Source organism: Protopterus annectens, chromosome 3.part0, assembly GCF_019279795.1.
Source record: "Protopterus annectens isolate FY-2018-M chromosome 3.part0, PAN1.0, whole genome shotgun sequence".
In the NCBI taxonomy this organism is placed as follows: Eukaryota; Metazoa; Chordata; order Ceratodontiformes; family Protopteridae; genus Protopterus; species Protopterus annectens.
Genome location: NC_056731.1, coordinates 271,089,139 through 271,116,653, shown reverse-complemented (window position 1 = coordinate 271,116,653; position 27,515 = coordinate 271,089,139). Strand labels below are relative to the sequence as shown.

General features: G+C 41.5%; 1 protein-coding gene across 3 annotated transcripts in view; it reads right to left on the bottom strand.

Annotated features, from left to right (window-relative positions):
* The window catches only part of AZI2 (5-azacytidine induced 2), a 1,152,833-nt gene that overhangs the window by 887,406 nt on the left and 237,912 nt on the right, over positions 1 to 27,515 (bottom strand). For 2 of the 3 annotated variants that reach the window (XM_044064752.1, XM_044064755.1), the window contains exon 3: positions 7,008 to 7,244. In XM_044064752.1, coding sequence (XP_043920687.1) covers positions 7,008 to 7,235 — 228 coding nt within the window. In that variant the 5' untranslated portion in view covers positions 7,236 to 7,244. The remainder of the gene's footprint in view (positions 1 to 7,007; positions 7,245 to 27,515) is intronic. The other variant, XM_044064753.1, reaches the window with a different exon arrangement.

Here is a 27,515-nt window from a genome sequence, read left to right as displayed (position 1 = left end):
AAAAACCCGGTTCCCATGAATTACCACATTGATGGTAGTCCACTGAACACAGAAGGCATTATAAGAGATCTGGGAACACAGGTTGACAGCAACTTCTCTTTCGACCACCACATTGCCACTGTGGTCAGAAAGTCCTTCTATGTGGCACATCTCATTACTAAGGGTTTTGCATCCAGTAAGAAAGAGGTCATTGTCTCCCTCTACTCTTCCCTCATTAGGCCAATCATCGAGTACAATGCCCCATATCTAGCATGTACCTCACTAGACACCTGCAACAACTGGAGAGGCAGCAAAAGTACCTCACAAGGAGGATTCTGCGCCTTCAACACTTGTCCTATATGGACAGACTCAAAATCAAACTATTCTCTCTCATATCGCCTACTTAGAGATGATCTCTGCTCGACTTAAAAAGCCATGTCTGACCCAGCTCTGTTAGAAATGCTACATCTAAAGAAATCCCAATCCCTCCACACCACACGCTCCAAGAGACTTCACGCTCATTATCACAATCTACAGAACGTGCTGGAGGTACAGGTTCATAACCCAGAGACTGCCCGTGCTATGGAACAGACTTCCCACACATGTCAAACAGAGCACCTCACTGGTCCTGTTCAAGAGAAATCTTGATGAGCGGATGGGAAATAAATCCACAAAGACAGAAGGACTCAAAGATGGCCAGATTATCCAAGGTAAAAATCCAGTTTATTTAAAAACTCATGCGCTTTTGCAGACTATGCTGCTTCATCAGATGTCCACTCTGCAAGTTGGAACAAATTTGAACCCTTTTTCAAAGAAAGTAAAATACATGATGTCTATTACAAAATGACTATAATTGAAAACAGTGAGTCCTTTTTGTGTCAAAATTCTACCACTGGAGGTAGAAATAAGTTATGCAGCTGGGTGTAACGCTATCTATTGTGGTAGAAGTACTTTCCAAGAATGCCATGCCTTGTCTCTTAGTTACAGGATAGCTTTAAGCTCATAGATTACAAACCTAAAACTAACATCTGGTTATAGTCTTTGGGTTACTGGGAAGGAGTTTTGCAGGTCAATCAGTATAGAGTTATGTAGTTCTGCAGCAGTGTTACGGTAAGATGACCTCAAAACTGGTGACCACTCAATTAAGGACTGCAGAAGCAAACAGTGATGGATTTAAGTTTGTTAAATGTTGCTCTGTGATTTATTACAGAAAGATACAAGTGTTGGGGATATGTTTACATATGAGTAACTGATATGAAAACTAATAGGGCAGTGGTCACTGAAAAATGATGGATGGATGGTGATGCTCGGGATAAGAGAAGTTAGTATGACGTGTATTGAGGTTGCGTCTTGTAGACTTAACTGCATTAGAAGAGCATTCAAGTTGCTGGTAATGTGACTGAACAGGTTGAGATTGAAGCATCTAAATATTAAGATGTTTTTGATATTTTTGGAGGAAGTTATTTCTTTTAGCAGGCTATTTAGTTTGGGGAGGTTGGAGGGAGGAGATACAGGAAAGTGGAGATGGGCCAGAGATAGCTTCAATATTATCTCAAAGAAGCAGTAGTAGTAAAACTGGTAAAAACCTGTACAGACTTCTAGATAGGTGCATGAGTAAATTATTAAATAAGGGAGTGTGTATTTATCTATATACACATACATACAGGAAGAATAATTAACTGAAGTAGCTGGAGTGATAGGTGCAGTAGGACATGCTAATGGCAGGATGACAGAGGATGTATGGGATGCTCATCTTTGAATGAAGACAATATTGCATAGCAGTGATGAAGAGAACTGGGTGAAGCAAGAGCGGGGAGCACTTGATGTGGTAGGTATTGAAGGAAGAAGAATGAGTATTAGCTGGATGAGTAAAAGTAGGTAGTCAGGAAAAAGGTAGAGTAAATTATATGGTAAAGAACAGAAAGATACATAGTGTAAGTTAAACTTGGAAAGGAGATAAAGCTCGGCAGGAGGAACGTTAATAGCTGCTTGAATGCGAAAGTGGAAAGTGTACGTCTCTCTCATTTTAAGGGGGTGGTACGCTGGAAATCGTGGGTGTGGAAACGAGGAAATAAATGCAGTGAACAGAGGAGCAGGTTGGGGAATTGGGGGTAGGAGGAGAGAGAAGTGGACCAGAATTTGCAATGCGTCAGTCAATAAGCCTGCATGCCCTCAGTGCATAAGAACGTTCAGTGGTAAGTGGATATACAAGACTAGCCTTATGCTCCAAAAAAAACCCCAGAAATATTATGAAGAATTAAGAAAATACTACTACTAACCTGAGTTAATTGATTCAATCAGAAATGGGCTTATGGGTCAGTATGGGAGCATTAAGCCCTTCTCAAATTATATTTGTACCTGAAATGCTATTTAGATTGGCCAAACCCTGTTTGGATTTGAGGCTTCCCCTGTGATACTAGAAACTCATTATATCCTGAATATTTTTTTCTTTTAATTACACACTTGAATGGAGCAATTTACAAATATCACTGAGGATGTAGGCTTATTGGCTTACACACACACACACTGCAATTTCTATTCCACTTTGCTCCTCCCTGCTACCCCCAATTCTCCAGCCACCCCTCAGAATTTAGTAGTATAAATAATCTGATTCAAACCCACAAGTTCTCCAAGAACTTGTCAAGTGGAAGGGAAAATAGATGAAGTGTGTAAAATGTCACTTGCAGTTCTGTAAGCCTTAGCAAGGTCAGGTAGTTTGGAACTTCCAACTACATTTGAATCTATACTGCAGAAGAACTGTAGCAGCGCGTACCTTATGAGTTATTTATTTGTTGGACCCTGACAAATGCTGCACTTGCAGGATGCAAATTTTCCTTGCAACTGCTCTGTGTTTTACGTTCCTACAAAATAGATGGGGCTCTCTTTTCCCTCACTGGCCAATACAGGCATCTCATGTACGCAAAAGGTGCAGGTGAGACAGCCTGCTCACTGCTAAGCAGGTAGGAAAGCAGCATGCACTTCACATAAACATTATCCATTAGTTAGGATTACTGAAATAACAAAAATTAAATGCAATTATTATTTTAATGTAATTCTGGAAAGAGAAACTGGCAAAAGAATGCCTAAAATTCTGGAATGGTTGATGCTCCTTAAAATGCTTCAAAAAAGGCATGCTTCCCTAATGTTAAAAGGCATGCCAACCAGAAAACATGATACTGCGTCACTAAGCATGAGGAATAAGCTGTAGACAGGACCAGGCATCAAAGGTAAATCATTTGCGCAAAGCAATGCTGTTTCACAAATATCCAAAACAAATTTTAGAAAGTTGAGGAGGTTAAACATTTCAGAAATGATGCCTCCTGGAAGAGACGCAGACTGCACAATCGAACCAGACAAGACTGTTTATGTCATATTTGAAACAGTTGGAAATGAGTGGAAAGCTCCTACATAACCAGCAAATGGCTGTGGGGTCTGCTAAATGCCAAATATTTGGGAGAACACAACAAAACAAACTGGAGAGACAGAACAAAAATTGAATGGAAAAAGTTAAACCTGAGATTGTATGGATTTCTGAAAAGTGATGAAGGACCATATTTGATGGACTACGTGAAAACTAAGATAGCAGAAAGGATGCAGTCTGCAAAAGATTTTTTTGGAGATTATGATGAGGCATTTGCACATACTGAAGTCATATATTAATGTGGGAAGCCAAGACACAAATTAGTTTTTGACATGTTACGAGAAGGGACATGTGGTGGCAATTCTAGCAATCTGGTAGAAGGTTTTCAGTGGCTAAGTGACCAGTGTTCACGGAGAATTATTACTGCAAGAAAACTATGAAATATCATTTGTGATTTGTAGATACAATAAAAGAAAGTGTAACCAAAAACAGCTGATATACAAAACTGGCATTTCCTGCTACTCTGTTTGGGACTTGTGGTGTGTCGATTTTTGAAAATCCTGACTGGGTGATAGCAAAGAAAGAAATTACCACTAAGACTAGTGAAGTTGCATGTTGAGCAAGAGGACACTAGGACATTTAAACTAAGACAAACAGAATAGGAGCGGAACGTGGGGCCAGCAGAGAAAACGCGTGAACAATCCTTACTCCAAATCACAATCCAAACGTAAAACAGATGAACTTGAACCCTCTGAAATCTCTTCCTCTTGACAATGCTGTTACTTAATTCCTCGTTCATTAACCCGCTAAACAGCTTTGCCCCTCCCAAAAGAGTAAAATCCGAAATTGGCCCCTGGCTTTCTAAAGAAACCCTCATGCATACCTGTGATAAAGCATGGAAACTTCACCAAAAAACTGAATATAAACAATTTCGTAACAGAGTTAAAAAACAAATTGCTTCTGACCCCAAATCCTACTATTCTAAACTCCAAAATAATCTCAAATCCAATCCCAAGAAATTTTGGAATAGTATCTCTACCCTCCTCAGTCCCAGCAGAAAAAAGAATCCCTGTCCTGACCCTAGGGCTCCAGACCATATCATAGCCACCAAATTTAACTCCTCCTTCATAGATTCAATAGCCAAACTCCTTCCACTTCTCTCACCTACAACTCTTCTCTCTTTATGCCACAAATGCTTCCCACCCCTTGCCCTTCTCCCTCAAACCCATCCCTGTCAACACTACAAAAAACTCCTCCAAAAGTTAAATCCATGCTCCAATGCCCCCCCGACAACCTACCTTTTCACTTCCTTAAGTTAGCTGCTGATGGAATAGGTCTCCCCCCATCTGTAGTCTGATCAACAATTCCATCCAGGAATCCAATGTACCCCTCCTCTGGAAAAAAGCCTTTATCATTTCCTTGCACAAAGGAGGCAACAACACTGACATCTCCAATTTTTGCTCCATGGCCATTATCTCCCCCTATCTCTAAACTTCTTGAAAAATGTATCCACCTTCAACTTTTACTTCATCTTTTAGACAACCTGCTAACCCCAACACAACATGGTTTCAGACCTCGACACAGTACCACCACAGCCCTACTATCCTCCTTCCTTGATAACATTAACAAAACAAAACATGAGAAAGTCCATAACAGGTCAGACTCAGAACACTGTGAAGCAGTAAACATATACAAGCAATCATTTCAACTCTGCAAATATTATTTATACTAAGTTTTAAGTTTTGTGTGTGCCATTAGAAAACAAAGTTTTAAATTGTGTTACTGTTTTTGTTTACCAATTAATCAGTGGTGCAGCTAATGGAGCATGGGGACGATAATTATGTTTGCGTTATACTCGAACATACAGTGAAGTATTAACTATATCAAAATTTGTTTAATTGAAATTATATATTATCCACTATAAAATTGACCAAATTTGTGAAAGAAAGAAACGTGCAGAATATGGTGAAGAATTAACATTGTGACTGAAAAATTAAACTCCAGGTTACTTAACATGAATGTAAATTTTTCACATTCTTTGCATGAGCTCAGTATATAATGAAAGCATACTTTGACTGGACCTCTAAAAATGTGAGCTCTAAAGAAGCAATCTGCTGATCAGACAGACACAGTAAACCAGTTATTTACAGTGATAAGTTATCAGGACACTACCAATACTGAATTTGTGCAATTATGTTCTAGTAGGTATAGGCCAGTTAAAAAAAAAAGTTCAAACTTTTTTTGAAGATTAACTATGGTAAGTTGTTTTAAACTGTATTTAGATGCAAAAGGAAGACAGATGGACAAGGAAACAGTGGGAGAAAGACTAGCCAACAATACTGACTATTTTAGGGATTACTTCTACATTATGTAGATGAAATTAAAGCACTCAATGCTCTAGCCTGTAGTCCTTAGTCATGACGGGTGCAGTGTGTGTATGACAGCAGAGTAAGATGGCATGCTATGCACGTCATGCCAGCTAAGCTGATTATGCTATACCTAGATGGATTGAAAGCAAAGCTGTGGGTTGGCAGACAGGTGGACGCAATGATGTTTGTGTTTAAGGAGAAGCATAATGCAAACTGGTAGAGTATAAACAGTTACTATGACCGTGAGTAAACTATGGATGGTGTGAGATGTGGAAGGTTCATACCAGTCATGCCAATTATGCTTTACCTGACTGGACAAGATAATCATGCAATACGTTTAAGTAGTAGCAGTGTAGGTAAAAAAAAAAAATGGTTAGGCTGATAGTTGGACAAGGTAATGTCTTGGTCAAAACAGAGGCTTTATGCAGACTGCTGAAGTGAGCAAGAAGAAAAAGATGATGAATATATTTAGACGGTTATGAATTCTATGAAATGGAAGCCATGTGTTGAAAAAATGTCCCTGAGACTGGGTTAAAAAAACAAAAACTTCAGTTCAAGCATAAGTGGATAATCAAAGACAAAAGGAGTTCTGCACTGGTTTAACAAGTATGGACTAAAGATGTAAGCAGGAGTGCATTTGAAAAATCTCAAACAAAAATTGAAACTCAAAATATCTTTAAAAATGCACATTTTTTTTGAGAGAGCAAGCCTATCTGCATCAACAGACCCCCTACTAAGTATACAGCAATTCAGATTTTACACAGTACAAGAGTGAGAAAAGGGCAAATTCCCAGTCTCCGCTGTACCACAACCTCCCACAAAATAAAGCAGACATTCTAATCAAATGGCATTCTGAAATCACTGAGATCACAGAACTATTCGATCCCTTCTGCTGGCAACACACAGGTCTGACAGTATGAACTTTCCACAATATAGAGTATTCCTGTAGGCAGACGTAGGAGATTAAGAGAGGAGTGATCTTGAAGAGGCCTGCAACCATTCTGGTGTAATTACTTGAGAGGATTAGTGTGGTGCATGTGTTGACATATGCTATTTACCAATCCCCCAGGGTATGTTAAGAGATTACAAAAATGCTGCAAACATTCAAATACCCCACAATTGCACCTTAATCCTAACCCACTTTCAAATGCGAGATGTACTTGATCAGAGACAAAGTATTACAACATCAGGTTCAAATATGCTCCAATAGATCGGTGAATAACAGCCTGGATTAATTTCCAGACAGGTCAAATTTTTTTTTTTCCTCATTACAGTTCTTGATATAATACACAATTTACCTTCTCTTCCAAGAGTCTGATTTTCTTTTTTAAGATGGAATTCTCTCTCTCAGTCTCCTTCAAACGTTTCTTGATGTCCTCATATGCAGTAACAAGTGCAAAGTGGGAAGCAACAGATACATCTCCTGAAGATGCTGAGACTGGGGATTTGTAATCTCCAACTGGATTGAAGTCCGACTTTTCATATCTCAGGATGCAGATGTCATCTTCCACTACTGTTACATCCATGGCAGCTGTCTTAAAAAGAAATCCAACAGGGTTAAGAAAAGTAGGTGTTTAATTTCTAACTTTAAAAGTGCAAATGCAGTGGTAACGTGGGACACTGGTTTTAAAATGAGCAACTCAGAAATCTACTGTAAATTACAATTCACTAAGAAGCCTGGCTTAGCTGTTAAATTTAATAAACTTATAATTCTGTATAAATCTGCAGACGTACAATGTACATTATTTCTCCATTCATACTAAATATCGTTTTTACCATATTAATAGATTCAAGTGAAGACCCCGTTTCATGGATCTGTAAATAGGCTTACCCTACCCAGCAATACAATCTGGCATTTTTATTTTAATCAGAAGCTCCCACACTCAAAAGCATGCATACTCTACACCAGTTTTCACCGTTATGTCACGTGCAGTATTAACATGGCATGCTTCATTCCATGGCCTGCAAATTCACCTGGGCTAATAGGGAGTACAAGAACAATATCTTTGGTGTAGTAAAAAGGCTCTGCTTTCAGAACTAATATGATAAGAATATTACTTCTACTATTACAGACCCTCCTTAGTGAGTCTACAACTGGACAGGGAGAATCCAAAGCAATAAATTCATCAGGTGAGAAGAAGCCACAGGACAAACAAAAGAAGAAAGGCTCAGAAGGCCAAGTCCTGAAGGACTACAATTTTCAAATGAGACCCGTTTCCTGAAAAAACAACAATGCTTGATAAATTAAAACAACAACCAAGTGACCATAGCACAAATGCCTGCACAAGATATGTTTCGGAGCACTGAAAGAACTTGCTACTAAGATAGAGAGTCAAAGAAGTTTAACAATGCTCTTGGTAAGGATCTGTTTACTGGTGAAAAATCTTTCCCGCCCTAAAGCAAAGATGATGAACAGTTGTTCAACTCTTCTAACTCATGCACCCACTTTAGATGGGAAAAGGGATTCAGGAAAGCAAGTTTTGCTGGATAGTAGAAATCCTTCCCTAGCTCTAGACAAAACCCCTAGACTGTAGTGTCTTGAGCATGAAGGAACCAAGGACCAGTCGGCTGATGCAAAGACGATCGGCACGCCTTCTTCCCTGAAGATGCTATGATGGCTGCAGTGGTTCTAGTAGAGTGGAGTTTAGCAAGCCAAGAAACAGGTTTACCATGAAAAGGGTAGCAGTAAAAATACAAAGTGCAAACCTTTTGGAGTGCCTGTTGAGGATTATTTGCATTCTTGCTCTTTCCTAAGGGTACAAACAAATGGTATGAATTTCTCAAGTCCTTAGTTTTATAAGTAAAATTGCAGTTCTTTGTGCAGATCGACATATGAACCAAACTAGCAGAAAGAAAAAAAATCAGTGGATGACGCAGGTTAATGCCTGCTCTACACTAGGTACCTGCTAATGTCTTAGGGATGCAGGCATCCATTCATTTGGGAGGGCGAATGCTGCAAAGCCCTGGAAATCAAGTCAGACAGATGCTGGGCCTTCTGTGATAGTAGTTTTAGAAGTACAACTGTAGCAGTGATCGATACAAAGGATATCTATACTACTGTCTTCACAAGGGATCAGTGTAACCGTAAATTTTCTGTTATTCAGTTGTGTACAGTTGACAATATGGCTGTTTCTAAAATGTCTTGAGGAGAACTTTTCTGAACAATGTCCTACATTTTTACCTGTTGTGCTAGTAGAATGAGCTCTTATTGCTTCCTGTATTTATCATACCACAAGACAGTAAGTTAGATGACATGGTTTTGCATAGTAAGCAGAAACTTTTAGGTCTTCTTTTTTTTCCAAAAAAGAAACAAAAACCTATTCAGTTTTACAAACTCATTAGTCATGCTGTCATAATATACAAACTGTACTTGTACGAAATGCAAACACTATCATTTTAGCTTTTGAGTTAAAAGACTGGTAGCTTCTCTACATGTGGTCAAAATCTTACCTGTCACTGACTAACTCTCTAATGTGATTTCCTTAATGTGCTGCTTCCCGAACCTCATTGCTATCATTAAAGTTGAACTGCAAGATCACAGGACTCTTCTCAACAGGATGCATTTAATGTTTCCTCTTGTTGTGTAAATGTGGAGTTAGTGTATTTAAGCAAGTGGTATGTCTGTGGCTGGAGGGGGTGTGAAGTACCCCTCATGGGAAATGTCCTCTCCACCACTGTACATATATATATATATATATATATATATATATATATATATATATATATATATATATATATATACACAAAACAAGATTATTTTCTTTTGAGCAGGTGCTCCTAATTACTTGTGATAGACTAATTTAACTTTGGTGAGTGTTCCATCTATCCTTCATTGTGGAATCAAAACTGTCTGTTTCAGATACCTGGCATTTGGCTAGACTGGACAGTTTCTACCTTACATCGAGAACACCAAGTCAAAATTTATTTACTATTATTATTTACAAAAATTATTTACTAGACAGTGATAAGTGGGGGAAGTTTCACTTCATTGATATTCGGCTTCTGCCTTATTAAGTGGTACATTTTGGATTATTTTCTGCTTAAACTCTGAGCTTTGGCTGGCTAAGACCTACTTGCAATCAACTGGACGTATAAGTAAATCTTTATCTGCACTTTTTTCAAATAATAAAGCATTTAAATTGATTTATTTGTGTTGCATTGAATACTATCTAGCTCAAAGTTGTTGCTGTGTTTTTTTAGTTAGTTCCCCACCCACCCTCCCTGCTTTTGTTTCGGTGTTAATCTTGGTGGCTTTGAAACTGCCTGCCCCACTTGTAAATTTTCATTTGGATACTCCTCCTGTACCCATCTCATTTGCTGTCTCAAAAAAAAAATTGCACTTTATTCATCTGCTTTTACTGTATTTGTATTTCTTCCTACTTTATTTTTGCTTTTGCGTCACCTTAAATGTACTCAATTGTATTTATTACTGCTTGGTGTAACTATCATTCTAAGATTTTTGGTTTAAGCACTTGGGCTTCAGAACAGTTGTTTTACATGAAGGTTTGTGGTCTGCACTCTTGTGGGAGGAGAGGCTGGACTCTGCCCTTCTGAGCTGGGAATTTCTGGTTAAAGGCTTACAGTGCCTGCATATTTTAACTGTTTCTTACTGAAATTGGTTCGCCTTGTTTGCTGTAGCATAGACTAGATCCAGGCCTGCTGAATCTAACTTTGTTTGTATAACTTGAGTACTAATCCAGCCCTTCTTAAAAGTATTCAATTGTATTTATTACTGTTTGGTAGTAACCTGATTAAAGTGTAGTTATCATTCTAAGCCTTTTGGTTTAAGCACTTGGGCTTCAGACCAGTTGTTTTACATTAAGAAAGTTTGTGGTCTGCATTGTTGTGGCAGGACAGGTAGCTTACATCCTTCTAAGTTGGGAACTGCTGATTGAAGGTTCAGTGTCTGTTATTCTAAAAGTACATTAGTTCTGGTTTAAGTACTTGGGCTTCAGGCCAGTCAGTTTACATTAAGAAAGTTTGTAGTCTGCACTCTTGTGGGAGGAGAGGATGGACTCTGCCCCTCTGAGCTGGGAATTTCTGGTTAGAGGCTTATAGTGCCTGCATATTTGAACTGTTTCTTACTGAAATTGGTGTGCCTTGTTTGCTGTCGCATAAACTAGATTCAGGCCTGCTGAATCTAGCTTTGTTTGTATAACTTGAGCACTAACCCAGGCTTTCTTTTTTGGAGAAGATTCCCCTGCACCCTGGTGGCAGGAGTGTGCAGTTAGAACTTGTCTGATTGAAGACTACAGGAACAGGGCTCAGGTTTGAGATTCTATTACTGGTTAATTGGGTAATTTGTTTAAAAGCCTTTTCTGATTGCTTATAGTCATCTAAAGCTGTTTTAAGTGTATTTTTTACTGTTTGTAGTCGTGTAAAGCTGTTTTAAGTGTATTTTTACTGTTTTTGCCTTATCTTTTCAAAAAAAAAAAAATTCCTTGTTTCCCACTTTTCTAAGCTAGTATAGTCCAGTTTTCAGGCTAGTGCTGAATTCAGGGTTGTGTTACAAGTTTTTGAGTTGCCCATATCTTACTTGGATAGAGGGAGGTTTCTCTGTTCACCTGTTAGAGAGGGAGCTTTGAGAAGCCATCTGTCCCTGGAGGAGTGGTTCCATCCCAGAAGTTAGTAGTTTATAGACCATTTTGGGCTAATTTCTATCTCTTTCATTTCCCTGGTGTAAAAACCACGTTTGCACGGTTTTGCACGTTCGGGCAGCACCGGTTAGCTAGGGCTAAATTATTCCTGGCTCCACCAAGTCTCCTCTTCAGGTTTTTCCCTTGAAAGTAGTCTCTCAACCTAAGCACTTAAAAAGCATCCTACAGTCCAGCACTTGCTCAGACCTAATAGCAAGCACTAATATACCCAGACACTTGATTGCCAGGCAGGGCAAGGCTCATTATTCACCCCTCACCAACCAAGTGACTAAGCAGCTTACCCTACTATTCAGGCATGACCAAAGGGCAATTTCAGGTATACTCTCCAGTCCAGCTGGTGAACCTGGATATCCTGAGGCAATGTTACAACTACCTCATGTACACAGACAACCCTCTCCTCCTACAACAAAACATTAACATATGCAAAAGATGCAATTATATAGCTAAATTGGAGGCTAAGCTCTCTCCACCCAAGACTGGAACAGGCAGTCATGAGGAGAAGGTTAACACTTGCACCACACCTCCAGCCTTACATAGACATATTAAACCAGCACTGGCAAAAAAATACACATAAATACATGAAACATACTCGGAGGCTTAAATAAAAACCTGCAAAAGCATCAGAGACCTCCAAAGCAGACACCCAAAAAACCTACACCTCCCGTCACAAACCAGACAACACATAAAACTCAAAGTGCCGCACAATCACAGCCCTTAAGGCGAAATAACATACCTAGCACACTAGTAAAAGGCGACTCTATAGTTAGGCACGCTGACATCCCACTCACTAGGCTGGACAAAGAGAAGGTTACTGTTAGCTGCCTGTCAGGAGCCAGAATCCCCCACATAACACACGCACTCGGGTCACTCCAGAACAAGTACAAATATGACTTTGTCATTGTTCATGTTGGTGTGAATGACCTGAGACATACCTCCCTGGACTACATGAAAAGAGACATGGAAGAGCTCTCTGATCATGTAGCCCAGGCGGGTATGACCCTGACCCTGAGTAACATCCTGCCCTCACCAAGAATGATACCTCAGTATAAAGAAAAAATTGATCAATTTCAACAATTGGTTAAGCTTCTGGTGTCATTCAAAGGGGATCCAGTTCGTGTCAGCCTGGGACAACATGCTCGACAAGCCTCGTTGCTTCACAAGAGACGGCTTGCACCTGTCACCCCTAGGCTTTGAAATACTGGCCAAGGCTCTTGCTGCCCCCATAGTGCCTTTTTTAGGCAAGGCTCAAAAGTCAAACCCACTGCCATAAACAGCACAAATAAAAACATGAGGGTTATGATACTCAACGCCAGGAGTTTAAATCTCAAAATGTATGCGCTCGAAGCACTCCTCAGTATGGAGAACGTCGACATCTGTGCAATAACTGAAACCTGGTTCAAGGCTCCACACAGTACCCCAGCACTACCGGGCTACAACTCATACCACACATTTCGGCCACAGAACATGGACCGAAACACAAAAGGAGGGGATGTATCCATATTCATCAAGGATACCTATACCTCCAGGTAAGTGGCGCAGCATGATACCTCAGAGATCATCCATGTGCAACTAACATCGGGCTAATCTGCAATGCAAATTGTGGCCTGCTATAGATCACCCTCCATGACCCAGGACCACCACTCTGCCTTTCTGGAGACACTAGAAAACATGAAGGTCCTACCAAACACCCTGATATTGGGCAATTTCAAATACCCCACCGTTAACTGGGAAAATTACTCAAGTACAAACTCCCAGGTCCAGTGCTCCTGGAATTTATCAACTCAAATGCCCTGGATCAGCTGGTAAACTCCCCTACCTGAGATGAAAACATATCAGACCTGGTCATCACCAACATGGGTGACAGGTGTTCTGCACCGGAGGTCAACCCATCACTGGTTAGATCAGACCATAAACTAATCACTTTGGATGTCCACACCACACCACCACCCCCAGCCAAGGAAACCACAGTGAAAAACTTTTCTATAGCAAACTTCACCTTACTTAAGACATAGGTAGTAAGTTTCACAGCTCCCATGCTAAAGGATAACAGTGTCCAAGATGCAGGAACCTTTACAAATGCACTCTATGAGCACCTACAAGGATGCATGGATCGTGCCATCCTAGCAAAACCAAGAGTCACTCCCCTAAGAAATGGAAACCAGTCTGGTGGACCCCTGCCATAAACAGGCTGTACAATAGGAGGAAACTAATTCAGAAAAAAAGCAAATCACAAGAAGGAAAGACATCCCTGATCAGTATCAGTAAGAAACTAAGTTCCCTCATAAAATCATCCAAGGCTAACTTCGAAAGAAAAATAGCCAAGGGTTTGAAAGATAACCACAAAGCCTTCTTTAGCTATGTCAAGAATTTAAGTGGCAACTCGCAGATATGCTCTGAGCTAGTGCAAAACAGCAGAAAATATACTGAACCTACTGCTATTGCCAACATCCTGGCAGATAGATTCAGTGCAAATTTCACCCCAAAAAGGGCTCACAACAATACCGGAAAAGTGTAGTGTCCCAGAAATCAAAGATGCACAGGTAAAAACAGCCCTTTCAAAAGCCAAAAGCACAGCGTCAATGGGGCTAGATGGTGTCTCAGGCTGCATCTTGCACGAACTACAGAACGGACTAACCCCCCACCTAAACACACTGTTCAACCTCAGCCTCTCCCACAGGATATGTGCCCATAGAATAGTGCACAGCAACGGTTATTCCACTCCACAAAGGAGGGGCCACAAGTGACCCTGGGTAACTATCGCCCCATAAGCCTGACTAGCCTGGTCTGCAAGGCTATGGAGCGCATCATCACGGAACTCATTAAGAAAGACATTGGGAACCTCCAAACACTTGACCAGACCCAGTTTGGCTTTAAGGGCAGATCAATGCCTACTAAACCTGGTTGACTTCTTCAAGATAGTCACCAAGGCCACAGATGAGGGGAAGATGGATCACACAGCCTACCTTGACCTCACCAAGGCTTTTGACACCATTCTCCACTCGGGAATTATAGAAAATCTCACCAGCCTGAACACAAACCCCTACATCACGAAGTGGGTTGCCAACTGGCTTACAGACAGAACTCACACGGTAAGAATAGCGGGCTCAAGGTCGGACTCTAAACCAGTCACAAGTGGTGTCCCACAAGGCTCGGTCCTGGGACCCCTACTGTTCAGCATATACTTCTCAGAAGAACAGGCAAACACAGGAGGACTATGGCTAACCAAGTTCGCCGATGACTGCAAACTGAGAGCCATAACTGACTCTCCGGCTGACATGGACATTCTCCAAAAGGGCCTTACTGAGACGGACTCCTGGTGTCAAAGTCATGGTCTCAAGCTAAATGCCAACAAAATGCATAGTCATCCTGCTTGGGAAAAACAAAACACCCACGAATTACCACATAGGTGGTAGCCCCCTTAATACAGAAGAGGTAATAAGAGATCTGGGGTTCCAGGTAGATAGTAATCTCTCCTTTGACAATCATATTGCCAAGGTAGTTAGGAAATCCTTCTATGTAGCCCATCTAATTACTAAAGGATTCGCATCTAGAAATAAAGAGGTTATAGTGCCCCTCTACTCGTCACTCATCAGACCCATCAGAGTGTACAATGCCCCATTTGGGATGTACCTCACAAGACACTTGCAACAGCTGGAAAGACCACAAAAGTACCTCACCAAGAGGATTACTGACCTCAAACATATGTCCTATGCAGCCCAAATGGAAAAACTCTGTCTGTACTCAGTGGCACATCGCTTACTCAGAGGTGATCTCTGCCTGACTTACAAAGCCATGCCCAACTCAGAATTGATGGACCTGCTCCAACTAAAGAAATCCAAGTCACTGCGAGCCACTCACTCTACTGAGCTAAAGCTCGCCACAACAATAAATAGAACATGCTGGAGGGATAGATTCCGCTCACACAGACTCCCCATGCTTTGTAACAAAATTCTTAACTACATTAGGCAGAGCCCCTCACTAACACTCTTCAAGAGAAACCTTGACGAGTGGATGGGTAACAGAAAATACATCCCTGGGATCACTTCATTGGCTCTTCTTGACAGAGGCTCAGTTAATTAATCAATGCGGCGGCGAAAGCTGATACACTCTGGTTAGGCTTATAAATTCCCTCGGACAGATAGCCTAGTACCTACCTATGAACCTATTACAGACCCACAAGATATCCCACTTGCTTTTCTTGCTTGCTGGATAATCCAGGTTAAAAATTAATTTACTATCACAGACCCACAAGATATCCCACTTCCTTTCCTTGCTTGCTAGATAAGTCATAGGCAAGGGCATCCTGTTTTCCCCAAATGGAATATAGTCTACTTCTAATAGCAGTTGAATCCATTAGGAATACAGCCTCCCTTCAATTCACTGCCAACAAAAATTTTTAATTCATAATCAACTCCCCTAGAAGAGAAGGTACAGTTAAGTGAAATCTTACCATAACAGTAGATGTCCTTCTCTTCACTATTGCAGTATTCATTACAATACGGACTCCTGCCAAGGACAGCCCAATGTCCAGCCAATATACCAAAGCCTTTAGGCTGCTTTAAGATAAGTCATACGTTGCACATATGCTCCACACATTGTATAGGGCATAAAGGTGACGTCCTGACATACCACTCTGAGAACTGAGAGCCCCAGTAGGAACGGCAGTCCATGGAGTAAACAGGTAATCAACACATCCAGAAGAGAAATGGACCAGGGGGTGGTGGGAGGCAGTGAAAACAAACGGTGAAGAAGAGGACCTCTACTGTTATGGTAAGATTCTGCACAACTGTACTATGTCCTTCCATTTCACTGTTGCAGTATTCATTACACTATGGAGAGGGAGGAGGAAGGACCAGCAGAGCTCTCAAGAAGCCATGAAGGATAGCCTTAGCAAAACCAGCTCTAGCACTGGAAATTCCATCCAACTTGTAGTGCTTTGTAGATGTATACACAGAAGTCCAGGTAGCTACTTCAAAAGAAGTGCTAGTATCCAAACCCTTGAAAAAAGCACCAGAGGAAGCCACAGCTCTGGTAGAATGAGCCTTAACAGAAGTTGTTCTTATGCATTTTACGCCACTTGTGTTGTTACCTCCTGCCTCAATAATTGCTAGTTAGTTAAAATGCCTCTTTGCTGGAATCTCTTACTTGTACTGTAATGAACTTCTGCTTACACTTTTTATTGTATAAATTTTAATTGCGTTTTTTTTTGTATTTACTGCAATCATATGAATGCTTACTTGTATAAACTGTGCTGTGGAGCTTTCTTCCCCAAGCCTCCGCTGAAAAAAAGGCGTAAGCTCAGTTGGACTATCCCGGTCAACAAATGCCAAATAAATAGATAAATAAGGAAGACTCTTACCATGAAAGGAATAACAAAAAGAAATGGCTTCAGAAATTACCATGAAAGGAATAACAAAAAGAAATGGCTTCAGAAATCCAATAAGAAATAGTTTGCTTGGGCACAGCCAATCCTAAAGGACCTAGGATGAAAAGAAACAGAGCTGATCAGATTTACAAAAAGTCTTGCGTCTAAATAAAATCTGAGTTGTCTATGCACATCCAACGTGTGCAGCACCTTCTCACTAGTAGACTGCGGAAAAGGGAAAAAGTGGGTAAATTAATAGATTAATTAAGGGACAACTCATTCACCACCTTGGGCATAAAAGAAGGATTAGTAGGAAGGGACAACCTGTCCTTATGAAATACCAAAAAAGGAGGACAAGCCATAAGGGTTTGAAGCTCAGACTTGTCTGGCAGAAGTAAATGCCAACAAAAGTACAGTCTACTAACAGCAATGATGTAAGGAAGCTGAAGTTGCAGGCTCATGGGAGGCCTAATATATAGGATGCCTGGTGGCTTCAAATCTAGAAGCTAAAGGTGATAATAAAGGCAGACAAGCAGAGATAGCTGATAAGTGGGCCTTAACAGAACAATGAATTAACCCAGCATTGGGCATTTCACAAAGATAAGAAAGAACCAAAGGGACACCCTCAGAAAGTAGGCCCAGGTTACAAGAAAGACACCAAAAGTACAGTTGTGTACACATACCTTAAATGTAGATGTTCAAGTGTATTCACTGTTGCAGTCGTCACATTTGGGTTATCTGCTTGCAGTAGCCCTCAGTCGGCCTGATTATCAAAGTCTTGGGTTGTGCGTCGGTTGTTGTTGCATCTTCCATGATGTCAGGTAGTCAGGGGTATAAAGCATGCAGCCGACACCATTACATCAGTTTTTCTTGCCCCAGATGTCAGGAGCCCCCCTAATGGGAAGCAATTAAATATATATATATGCAAGGCTATACCTCCAACAAAAAAGCAAATACACCAAAAAGCTTTTAAGCATAGTAAAGGAGAACACAGGTATAGCCAAAAGAAGTCAGGGGGCTGGAGGGAGGGTAGCCAGGACTGCAACAGTGAATACACTTGAACAGCTACATTTAGGGTAAGTGTACACAACTGTACTATGTTTTTTGTGTTTTACTGTTGCAATCACCACATTTGGGTAAATTTCCAAAGCCAAGGATGGGAGGAGGAATTTAAATACCATTAGGACCAGCTATAAGGCCCTGCAAGACTGCAGTGGCAAAACCAGCTCTGGATTTAGAGATAATTGGTAAATGGTAATGCTTGGTGAAAGTATGTACAGAACTCCAGGTAATGGTTTCTAGGATGTCCCTGGTAGGGACACCTCAGAGAAAGGCTGTAGAGGTAGATGCAGCCCTGGTTGAGTGTGGTCTTAACCCCCGTGGGATAGGCTTTCCATGGTGCTTATAGCATAAATGAATACATTTAGAAATGGTTTGCTTTGAAATGGCCTTCCCCTCTGCCCCTGCAGCAAATGCCACCAGCAGTTGTTCAGATTTCCTTTGAGGTTTAGCCCCGTCCAAGTAAAATCTAATTTGTCTGTGCACATCTAAGGAGTGCAGTATCCATTCCCCTTTGTTCTGCGGATTAGAAAAGAAGGTTGGCAAATGAATGGACTGATTAAGAGCCACACTGTATACTACCTTGGGCATGAAGGAGGGATTGGTCCTGAGGAACACCCTGTCCGCATGAAAGATGATGAAAGGCTTCACTGCCATAAGGGCCTGTAATTCAGATACCCTTCTTCCTGAAGTGATTGCTAAAAGAAGGCTGTTTTCCAAGAAAGGAATTTTAACTCTGTACTTGCAGCTGGCTCAAAAGGAGGTAGAGTGAGTTTTTCCAATACAAAGTTAAGGTCCCAGGCTGGAGTTGGGGCTCTCCTGGGTGGTCTTAAGTTTTTGGCCCCTCTGAGGAACTGCTTGAGCAGTGGATGAGAGAAGAGGGTGGTTCTGTGTTGTAATGAGCTGAAATGGTGGAGACATGAATTTTGATGGAGGAAAAGGAAAGGCCCTTGTGAAGCATCTTAGCTAAGTACTGAAGAATCTGAGGTAAATTGGGCGCTGCTGTGCCCATCCCCTGAGTTTGGTTCCAGGAACAGAATCTTTTCCATTTTTCAGCATAAACTTTTCTAGTACTAGGCCTCCTTGCCTCCAAAATGACATCCAACACTTGTTTACTGAGTGATGGTAACGGAGAGGTCAAATAATTAACCAGGCTGCCAGGTTCAGGGTTTGAAGCTGAGGATGCAGAATCTGGCCCTCCTGCTGGGACAGCAGGGTAGGAATCTGAGGCAGGTGCCATGGTGCCAGCGGTGACTCATTGTGCAAGGGGGTATCAGTGTTGGCGTGGCCAGTCTGGTGCTATCAGTATTGTGCTTGGTTTGTCCTGTTTGATCTGTAGTAGTACTTTGGAGAGGAGGTAGAGGAGGAAAAGCATAAACTGATAGATTTTTCCAGTTGAAGGACAGGTCATCCACTTTACAAGCTTGTTTGTGGGGAGTCCTTATGCAGAATTTGTCCAATTGGTAGTTCTGGGGGAAGGCAAACAGGTCTATATCTGGGCTCTCCCATTTGTTTATCAACATGTTGAAAGTCTTTTGTTCCAGTTTCCACTCATGTGGGTCCATGAGATTTCGGCCAAGTTCATCTGCCAGTGTATTTAGCTTTCCTGGCAGGAATTGAGCCTGTACACGGACTTGGTAGCTCAAGGCTGTGTTCCACAGAGCCATGGCTAGTCTGCAGAGGGGGTATGAATGGGTTCACCCTGCTTGTTTATGTACCACATAACAGTGGTGTTGTCCGTCCTTACCATTAATTGTCTTGGAAGAATGTGGTCCTTGAAGGCTGTCAGAGCATTCTGTACAGCTAACATTTCTTTTTGACTGATATGCAGGTGCATTTGACTTGGGTTCCAATTGCTTTGAATGCACTTCCCTGCCTGGTGAGCCCCCCCCCATGCATAGTCTGATGCGTCTGTTAGGGTTTGGGCGGCAGGGGGTAGAATGAGTGGTAGTCCCTTGTTTTGGTGGCCGGCCTCTGCCCACCAAAGGAACTCTAACTGTAGGCAAGGTATGATTGGAATCATTGCTTCTAGATCCTGAGAATGTTGACACCATAGGCTTTTTAGATACCACAGTAGTTTCCTCATATGCAGTCTTGCAAATGGAATTAGGAGAATGCAGGAGGCCATGAACCCCAAGGCTTGCAGTATTTGCCTTGCAGATAGCAGGGTTTTTGTGGCCAATAGTTTGAAGCAAGCTGTCAAAGGAATTTGTTTCTCTGGCGTGAGGAAAGCCACCTGGGAAGTTGTGTTCAAGCTTGCTCCCAGGAATACAATTTGTTGGCAGGGTACAAGATGTGATTTCTTTTCGTTTATGGTGTACCCCAGACAAGTTAGCACCTTTTGTACAAATGCCAGATGACTCAAAAGTATGTCCTGGCTTTCTGTCTGAATTAGACAATCGTCCAGGTATGGGTACATTTGAGTATTTCTTTGCCTACAAAATGCAATGACTGGAGCTAGGCACTTTGTGAATACTGTGGGTGCAGTAGATAAGCCAAAGGGCAGTGCAGAGAACTGATAGTGCATGTAGCCTGCTTTGAAGCGTAGGTATCTTCTGCAAGATTCCCTGACTGGGATGTGCAGGCAGGCTTCCTTTAAATCCAGTGTTGCCAACCAGGCATCCTTGTCTAGGATAGGAAGCAACTGGTGAAGAGTTAGCATCTTGAATTTTGGGATCACCAAAAAGGTGTTGAGGATAGAAAGGTCCAGGATAGGATGCCATGAGTTGTCTTTTCTAGGTACCAGGAAAAGCCTTGAGTAGAAACCTTGTCCCTTTTCCTCTTCTGGTACAGTTTGAATAGCCCTTATGCTTAAGAGAGAGAGCACTTGCTTTTGAGCCTCTGCCCACTGATTTGGGGGTAAATCTGGCCCACCGTTTTGGGTTGGTAACATGTGGAAGTGAAATCTGTATCCTTAGGAAACTACATTTAAAATCCATTTGTCTTGGGTAATTAAGTTCCCAGTTTTTTTGTCTGCAGAGCAATCTTTCCCCCTAAAGGAGCAGTCAGTTGAGAAGGGCTTGGAAGTTTAACATAGGGGGGAGTCTTACTATTATGACGAACAAAAAAAGCAGAAACACAACAGAACTGTTCGATTTTCCTTTAATTCAACACACTGGTACCTCGGCCATTCACCGTCAATGGACAATATACAATTACAAACAACCATCTTTATATACAAAGGTTCAAACCCCAATTAATACAATTAAATAACTAATTGAAAAATTGCATCTTGTTTAAAATGCTGTATACACATTTTTTTTAAAGTACTACATACACATTTTATTAAATACAGCCATCCTAAACATTTTAAATAACTACTTTTAAACTATTTTTAATATAAACTATCAAACATTAATTAATGAACTTTTCAAGAAACATATCTAACATTTATAATTAATATTTATAACTGAGTATGACAGTAAAAACCTCATTAATTCATACATTTATAAATTAATAAATATGAAAAGTTTATAAATGTCATATATTTACCTCGAGATTAAGACCCCTAGGAAACAATGTTCCATAGTTGAGAATGAACTTAATTTCTAACTCATTCAACCGCCTCACCATATCACCCCCCCCCCTCTTAACCAACACAGGTTGCGCCAAAATGCTAAAGAAAAAGGAACTAGTGCTACCGCCATGAATATTCACAAAATGCTCAGCCACAGGACAACCCACAATATAAAATACCCCACAAGAACTACATCCAAAATTGCCCCTGCAGGTGAATTTTCTACCATTAATAAATGTACCAGAAATATTTTTAATAGAACTACATACCTTGCAGCGTCTACAAGCAGAAACACCTACATTAGCTTTAGGGCCTCTGGTTAGTCTGTTATAAATATTAATCATAAATGTTAGATATGTTTTTTAAAAAGTTCATTAATTAATGTTTGATAGTTTATATTAGAAATAGTTTAAAATTAGTTATTTAAAATGTTTAGGATGACCGTATTTAATAAAATGTGCATGTAGTACTTTAAAAAAAATGTGTATGCAGCATTTTAAACAAGATGCAATTTTTCAATTAGTTATTTAATTGCATTAATTGGGGTTTGAACCTTTGTATATAAAGATGGTTGTTTGTAATTGTATATTGTCCGTTGAAGGCAAATGGCCGAGGTACCAGTGTGTTGAAGTAAAGGAAAATCAAACAGTTCTGCTGTTTCTGCTTTTTTTGTTTTTCTTAGTATATGGTTCGTTGAAGTTGTGGATTTGTGGAATATATTTTTCATAATGGGAGTCTTACTACTCCCTGATTTGGAAGTGGGAGCCCCCCACTGCCTAGTCCTGTGCGTACCTTGGGACTGAAGCCTGAGTGTTCTGCTGGTTCTGGGTTTGGACTGAGTAGGCCTGGAAGAGGCAGGAAAGGACCAATTCTTAGAGGGCCAATGCCTACTAAATCTTGGAGGCTGTACCTGTAGGAAATCTTTAACAGTTTGCATAGATTTAGCTTTTTCCACCATCTTTTTAGGTACTACTTCTGCTTTTTTGCCAAACAGGCGGTCCTGATTTAAGGGAGCATCCAGCAATTTAGCTTTAACATGATCTGGCATTGCTCCTTAAGCCAAGCATGCCTTCTAAGTACAGACCCAGTAACAGCAGCCCTGCAAGATGCCTCTAGTGAATCAAAACCACATTGCAAACTGTTTTCCAACTTGTTCAGCAGAATGCATTAAATCCTGTAAATCCTTATTTTCAGCACAGTCAGGAATCAACATAATTTTCTGTTTAAGCAATCCAATAATATGCTGCTGATACTTTAACATATGAAACTGGCAGTTTAAGGCCCTAATGGCCAATGTTGCAGAAGTGTATACCTTCTTACCCCATCTATCCAGCGCCCTGGAATCTCCATCAGAGGGGGTAGGATTTTTGGCAGTAGTAGCCTTTATGCCCTTGGGTCCCTGTGAAATGGTCTCAGGATCTGCAGTAGGATTTTTAAAAAGGAACTTGTGAGAGTCAGGAACCCTGTAATATCTATCAGGTTTTCTGGGAGCAGGTTCTGGGAGTAGGAGGTAGAGAGTCAGGGGCCAAGCTAGATTCCGAAAATGCATCATCAACAATGTCCAGTACAGGGGGATAGCTAAAAGCCTGTGTTGGGGCAGGAGTAAGAAATCCCTAAGCCTCTTTTTAGAATCAGAGTAGTCCTGGCTTTCCCAGCGAAAATGCTCCCTAAGAGTATGCAAGGTTTCACCAAAAGAGAAATCCTCTGGAGGGGAAGCAGAGGGAATAGAGTCCTCTGCATCACAGGTAGATAAGGGTAAATCCCGGTCATCAGAGGAAACAGAAATTTCAGAATCCTGATCAGAAGTATCATAAGCAAATTCATTCCTAGGTCTCTTGGGGGGGGGGGGGGATGGCTTCCCCCGATTAAAGTAATAAGGTCTTCAGCCATTCTTATAATTTGTTTTTTAGGCATAGAGGCCCGACCATGAGATCTGGGCATAGGTTTTTTAGGCATGGTTCGAGTTTTAGGCCTTGAAGAAGAAGATGGCGTTGGTTTAATATGCAAGTCAGTAGGCCTGAATACACCCTCAAAAGCCAGTGCCTGCACAGCGGCTCCGGACCCATCCAAAGTAGAGATATCTGCAGGTTCCACAGTTGAAACATCTCGTGGCATACCGGACTCCAAATGGGTCTCAGTAGAGACCTGCGAATCTGAAGTAGCGGGTATCAGGGGCTGCGAAAGCACTGAGTACTGGCGAACTGGCAACTGGCTTAGGAGAAGCGCTGTCGGCAGCTTTGGACCTAGGCGGCCTGTCTCTGTCTTTATCTTTGCGTTTTTTTCAGAATGTCGGTAGTCGGGTGGCTTACCGAAGACATAACTGGATAACTGAACTGAGTACCAAAATATTTAGAAGCGTAAATATATTGACGACGAATAGTTCGTTGTTTATGTAAGGCACAAAACCGACAGCGAGGTACATCATGGTCAGGGCCTAGGCAAGGAATACAGTACGCATGAAAATAGGTATCTGCTTTCCACAAGAAATACATTTACTGACATTTACTGACATTGATTTACAGCAAGAAAAAGTTTCCCCAACGGAGTACTTAGCTTTAGTTGAAGACTTCAGTTCTGAAACTCGAAAATGAAAATTTCAGGAGTCGGTCAACTGGCACTTGTGAACTACTTCTGCTTCCGGCACCGCACAACAAGAAAAACTGATGTAATGGCATCAGCTGCATGCTTTATACCCCCCCCCCCCCGACTACCTGACGTCATGGAAGATGAGACAGCAACTGATGCAGGACCCAAGACTTTGATAATCAGGCCGACTGAGGGCTACTGCAAGCAGATAACCCAAATATGATGACTGCAACAGTGAAACACGAAGAACATCAGAAAACTTCTGCCATTTGGATAAGTAGGATTTCCTAGTATATGGCTTCCTGCAGGACCCTAAAACAATGTCCTCAAAAAAAAAAAAAAAAAAAAATGTCTGTCTATGTGGAATCAAAATCCTATCATCTAAGTTGTCAGTTGAAAAGTGGACAGGTGGGAAGTGGATGAGAGATCCCCTGTTTTGTGCGAGTAGGTCCAGCCTGTAAGATAACTTGTGATGATTACCCTCGGCTAAATGCAGAAGAGGGAAAAAATGCTGTCTCAACTAAAAGGTAATCACTAACAAGATTTTTGGAGCATCTTGCTGAATTCTGAACAGGACTTTTGGAATGAGAGGAAGGTGAGGGAAGGCATAAAAAAACATCCCCTTCCAAGAAAAAAGAGAAGGCATACACTTTCCATACCAGAAGACCTAGGACTCTTGTCACAAAATAGAGGAAGTTGTCTGTTCAGAGGGGAGGTAAAAAGATCTACTTGATGAGTACCCCTCTGGTGGACAACGTCCAGACATACATCCCTGTGAAACATCCATTCTTGGGACGGAGTTATTGACCTGCTCAAAGAATCTGACAGAACATTTTGACCTGATGGATTGTAAAGTGCCTGAACAGCCAGGTCCAACACCAGAATTACCAACCAGCAAAGAAGATACGACCTTGTACCCCCCCCTACCATTTGTTTACATACCAAATCATTGTGTTATCAGTAAAAACCTTGAGGAGTCATAGGGAAGAGAGAGGATGAAAAACCTGTAAAGCCAGCAGAAAAGCTCTCATTTCTTTGACACTGATATGTTCTTCCTGTTGATGAGGCGTCCAGTCTCCCTGCACCTTTACGGAGCCAAATCCTGCTCCCCATCCCCCATCTGAAGCATCTGTGAACAGCCCCTGGGAGGGAAGAGGTGGATGAAAAGGGAGCCCTGGATTGACAGCCAACTGCTGAATCCTCCACTGAAGTTCCTTCTTGAGACAAGGCAGAAGAGGAACTACAAATTTGAGGGGAAGAGCATGCTGAAGCCAAAATGACTTCAGAAACCACTGAAACTTTCTCATGTGGAGTTTGGCCAGAGGAAGCACAGGAATAGTGGAGGACATGAACCCCAGAACTCTCAGAAATTTTGTGGGTCATAGTGAAGCCAGAGGACATAGGGGTTGAAAAAAGGAGATGAGAGTTAGGGCCTTGGGAGGAGGCAGGTATGCCAGCATAGACACAGTCTGGATCATGCATCCCAGAAAAGCATGACTCTGAGGAGGAGTCTGAAAGGACTTTTTGAAATTTATAGTGAACCCCAGCTTTGCAGAAGGGAAACGGCAAAATGGAGATTTTGCAATAAGGTCTCTGGAAAGGATACCTGAAACAGGAGGATGTCCAATAGGGAAAGACTTGGATTCCTGTAGCCTGCAAAAAGCAATCACAGGAGTTAGGCATTTGGTGAATATCCTTGGGGCAGCAGAATGGCCAAAGGGCAAAGCAAAGAACTGAAAATGCCAGAAGCAACAGAGAAATGTAAAAACTTCCTTAAAAGGGGATGAACTGAGATTATGGAGATAAGCATCCTTGAGATCCAGAGACACCATATAAGCTCAAGGAAGCAAATTAAGGAACTAAGTCTGAAGGGATAACTTTTGCAAAGAGGGAACTTTCAGAAACGTACTTAGGTGAGATACGTCTAAAATTGGTCTCCAAGTACCCTTTTTCCTGGGTATGAGGAACATTCTGGAGTAAAACCCCTCCCCCTTTGGGAAACTGGAACTTCTCTAATAGTACCCAGATTCAAAAAGATCCTGAGGTACCCGTGGAAAGAAGGACAGTTGTTCCGGACAGGGCTGAGGACTTAAAACAGCAGCAGCTTTGCCAAAAAAAGTGTTTATTATCCAGAGGAGCATCCATCAACTTAGCCTTAATATCATCAGGCAAAGGTTGAAGCTGAAGCCAAGAATATCTCCTCAGCAAAAGCAGCAGCCCTAGAGGAAGCATCTGCTGCATAACTGCACTTGATGGAATGATGAGACATCTGGGGGGGGGGGGATCCTTAAAGAGCAGAAGTCTTCCCTTCAGAAACTGAAAGCTCAGAAATTACCTGAAAGGCCTGGGGAAAAAGAGCTAACATGTACCTGGAAATATGGGTCTGAAAACTGACAGCCCTAAAAGCCTAAGTAGCAGAGATATAAACCTTTTTCTCTAACCTTTCCATGGATCTATTATTTTTATCAGACGGTAGTAATTTAGGAGAAGGAAGTAATTAAGATGGCTTGTCAGAAGCCACAGACACCACAGAGGAGTCAGCAGAAGGGTACATGTAAAGAAATTTACAGTCCTCAGGCACCTTATAAAAACTATCAGGTTTCTTGGAGGGCAGGAGGCTGGGAGTCAGGAGTCTTAGAAGCAAAAGAAAAGGCATCCAATAAGGCAGCCAAAACAGGAGGGACAGCAGAAGATCTGGCAGAATCTATCTGCAGGAGCTCATAATACCTCTTCTGTATTTCAGAAACATAAGCATAATCTCATTTAAAAAAAACTCAATCATTCCAGAGATTGTCTCTCCACAAGAAATTTCCTCAAGTAGCACCAGATGTAGTGGATTCCTCTTCCTAAGACCCATAACATAAAAGGAGAAGAAATCTGAGAGGAGTAAGCAAGGGATTCCTCATCTAAATCCTCCTCCTCCTTAGAGGAATCCTGTTCCATTGGTCTTTTAAGAGGAGTAGAAGATCAAAGATGAGCTGGAACAGAAAGTCCTGAAGAGGTTTTAAAGCCATCAAAAAATTAAACAACCCCAGAGTGAAATTTTGAAATTCACTCTGTGGGGTCTTAGGAGTTGGAGTAATAGGTTATGTTTTCTGCTTTTAAGGGGAAGTCTACCTTAGAAAATGTAGAAGGCTCCAACCATGGACGGCATTCAATAATCGTAGCAGGGACTTCTTTTCGGACCAAAATTTGAGGAACACCCATAGGCCCCTCAGAAATAATCAGCCGCAGTTCCTCCTGAACATCCGAAGCAGATGTCTGCAAGGCATCCATGGATGCGCATAAGGTTGGATCCCCACCGGCCTCAAACTGGTCACAGACACAGAATCCAACAACAGAGTTGGGCGAACCTCTGGGCTTTCACTCGCCTTGGGAGAGATGTCCAGTGGAGGCTGAACAGCAGAAGAATCCGGCCTAGAATTCTTGGCCTTCTTCCTCATGGACGGCTGTCCCTCAAAACAGGAAGTTCCTTCCATTGTGTCTTTAGCCAAGACCTTAAGATGTTGATTTTCCAGACACAAAGCCAAAGCCTGCTCCACAGGGTCTTGGGAACAAAGGTCTGACAGGTAAAACAGGACATATGGTCGTGGGAAGCACAGAGGCAAAACAAGCACTTCTT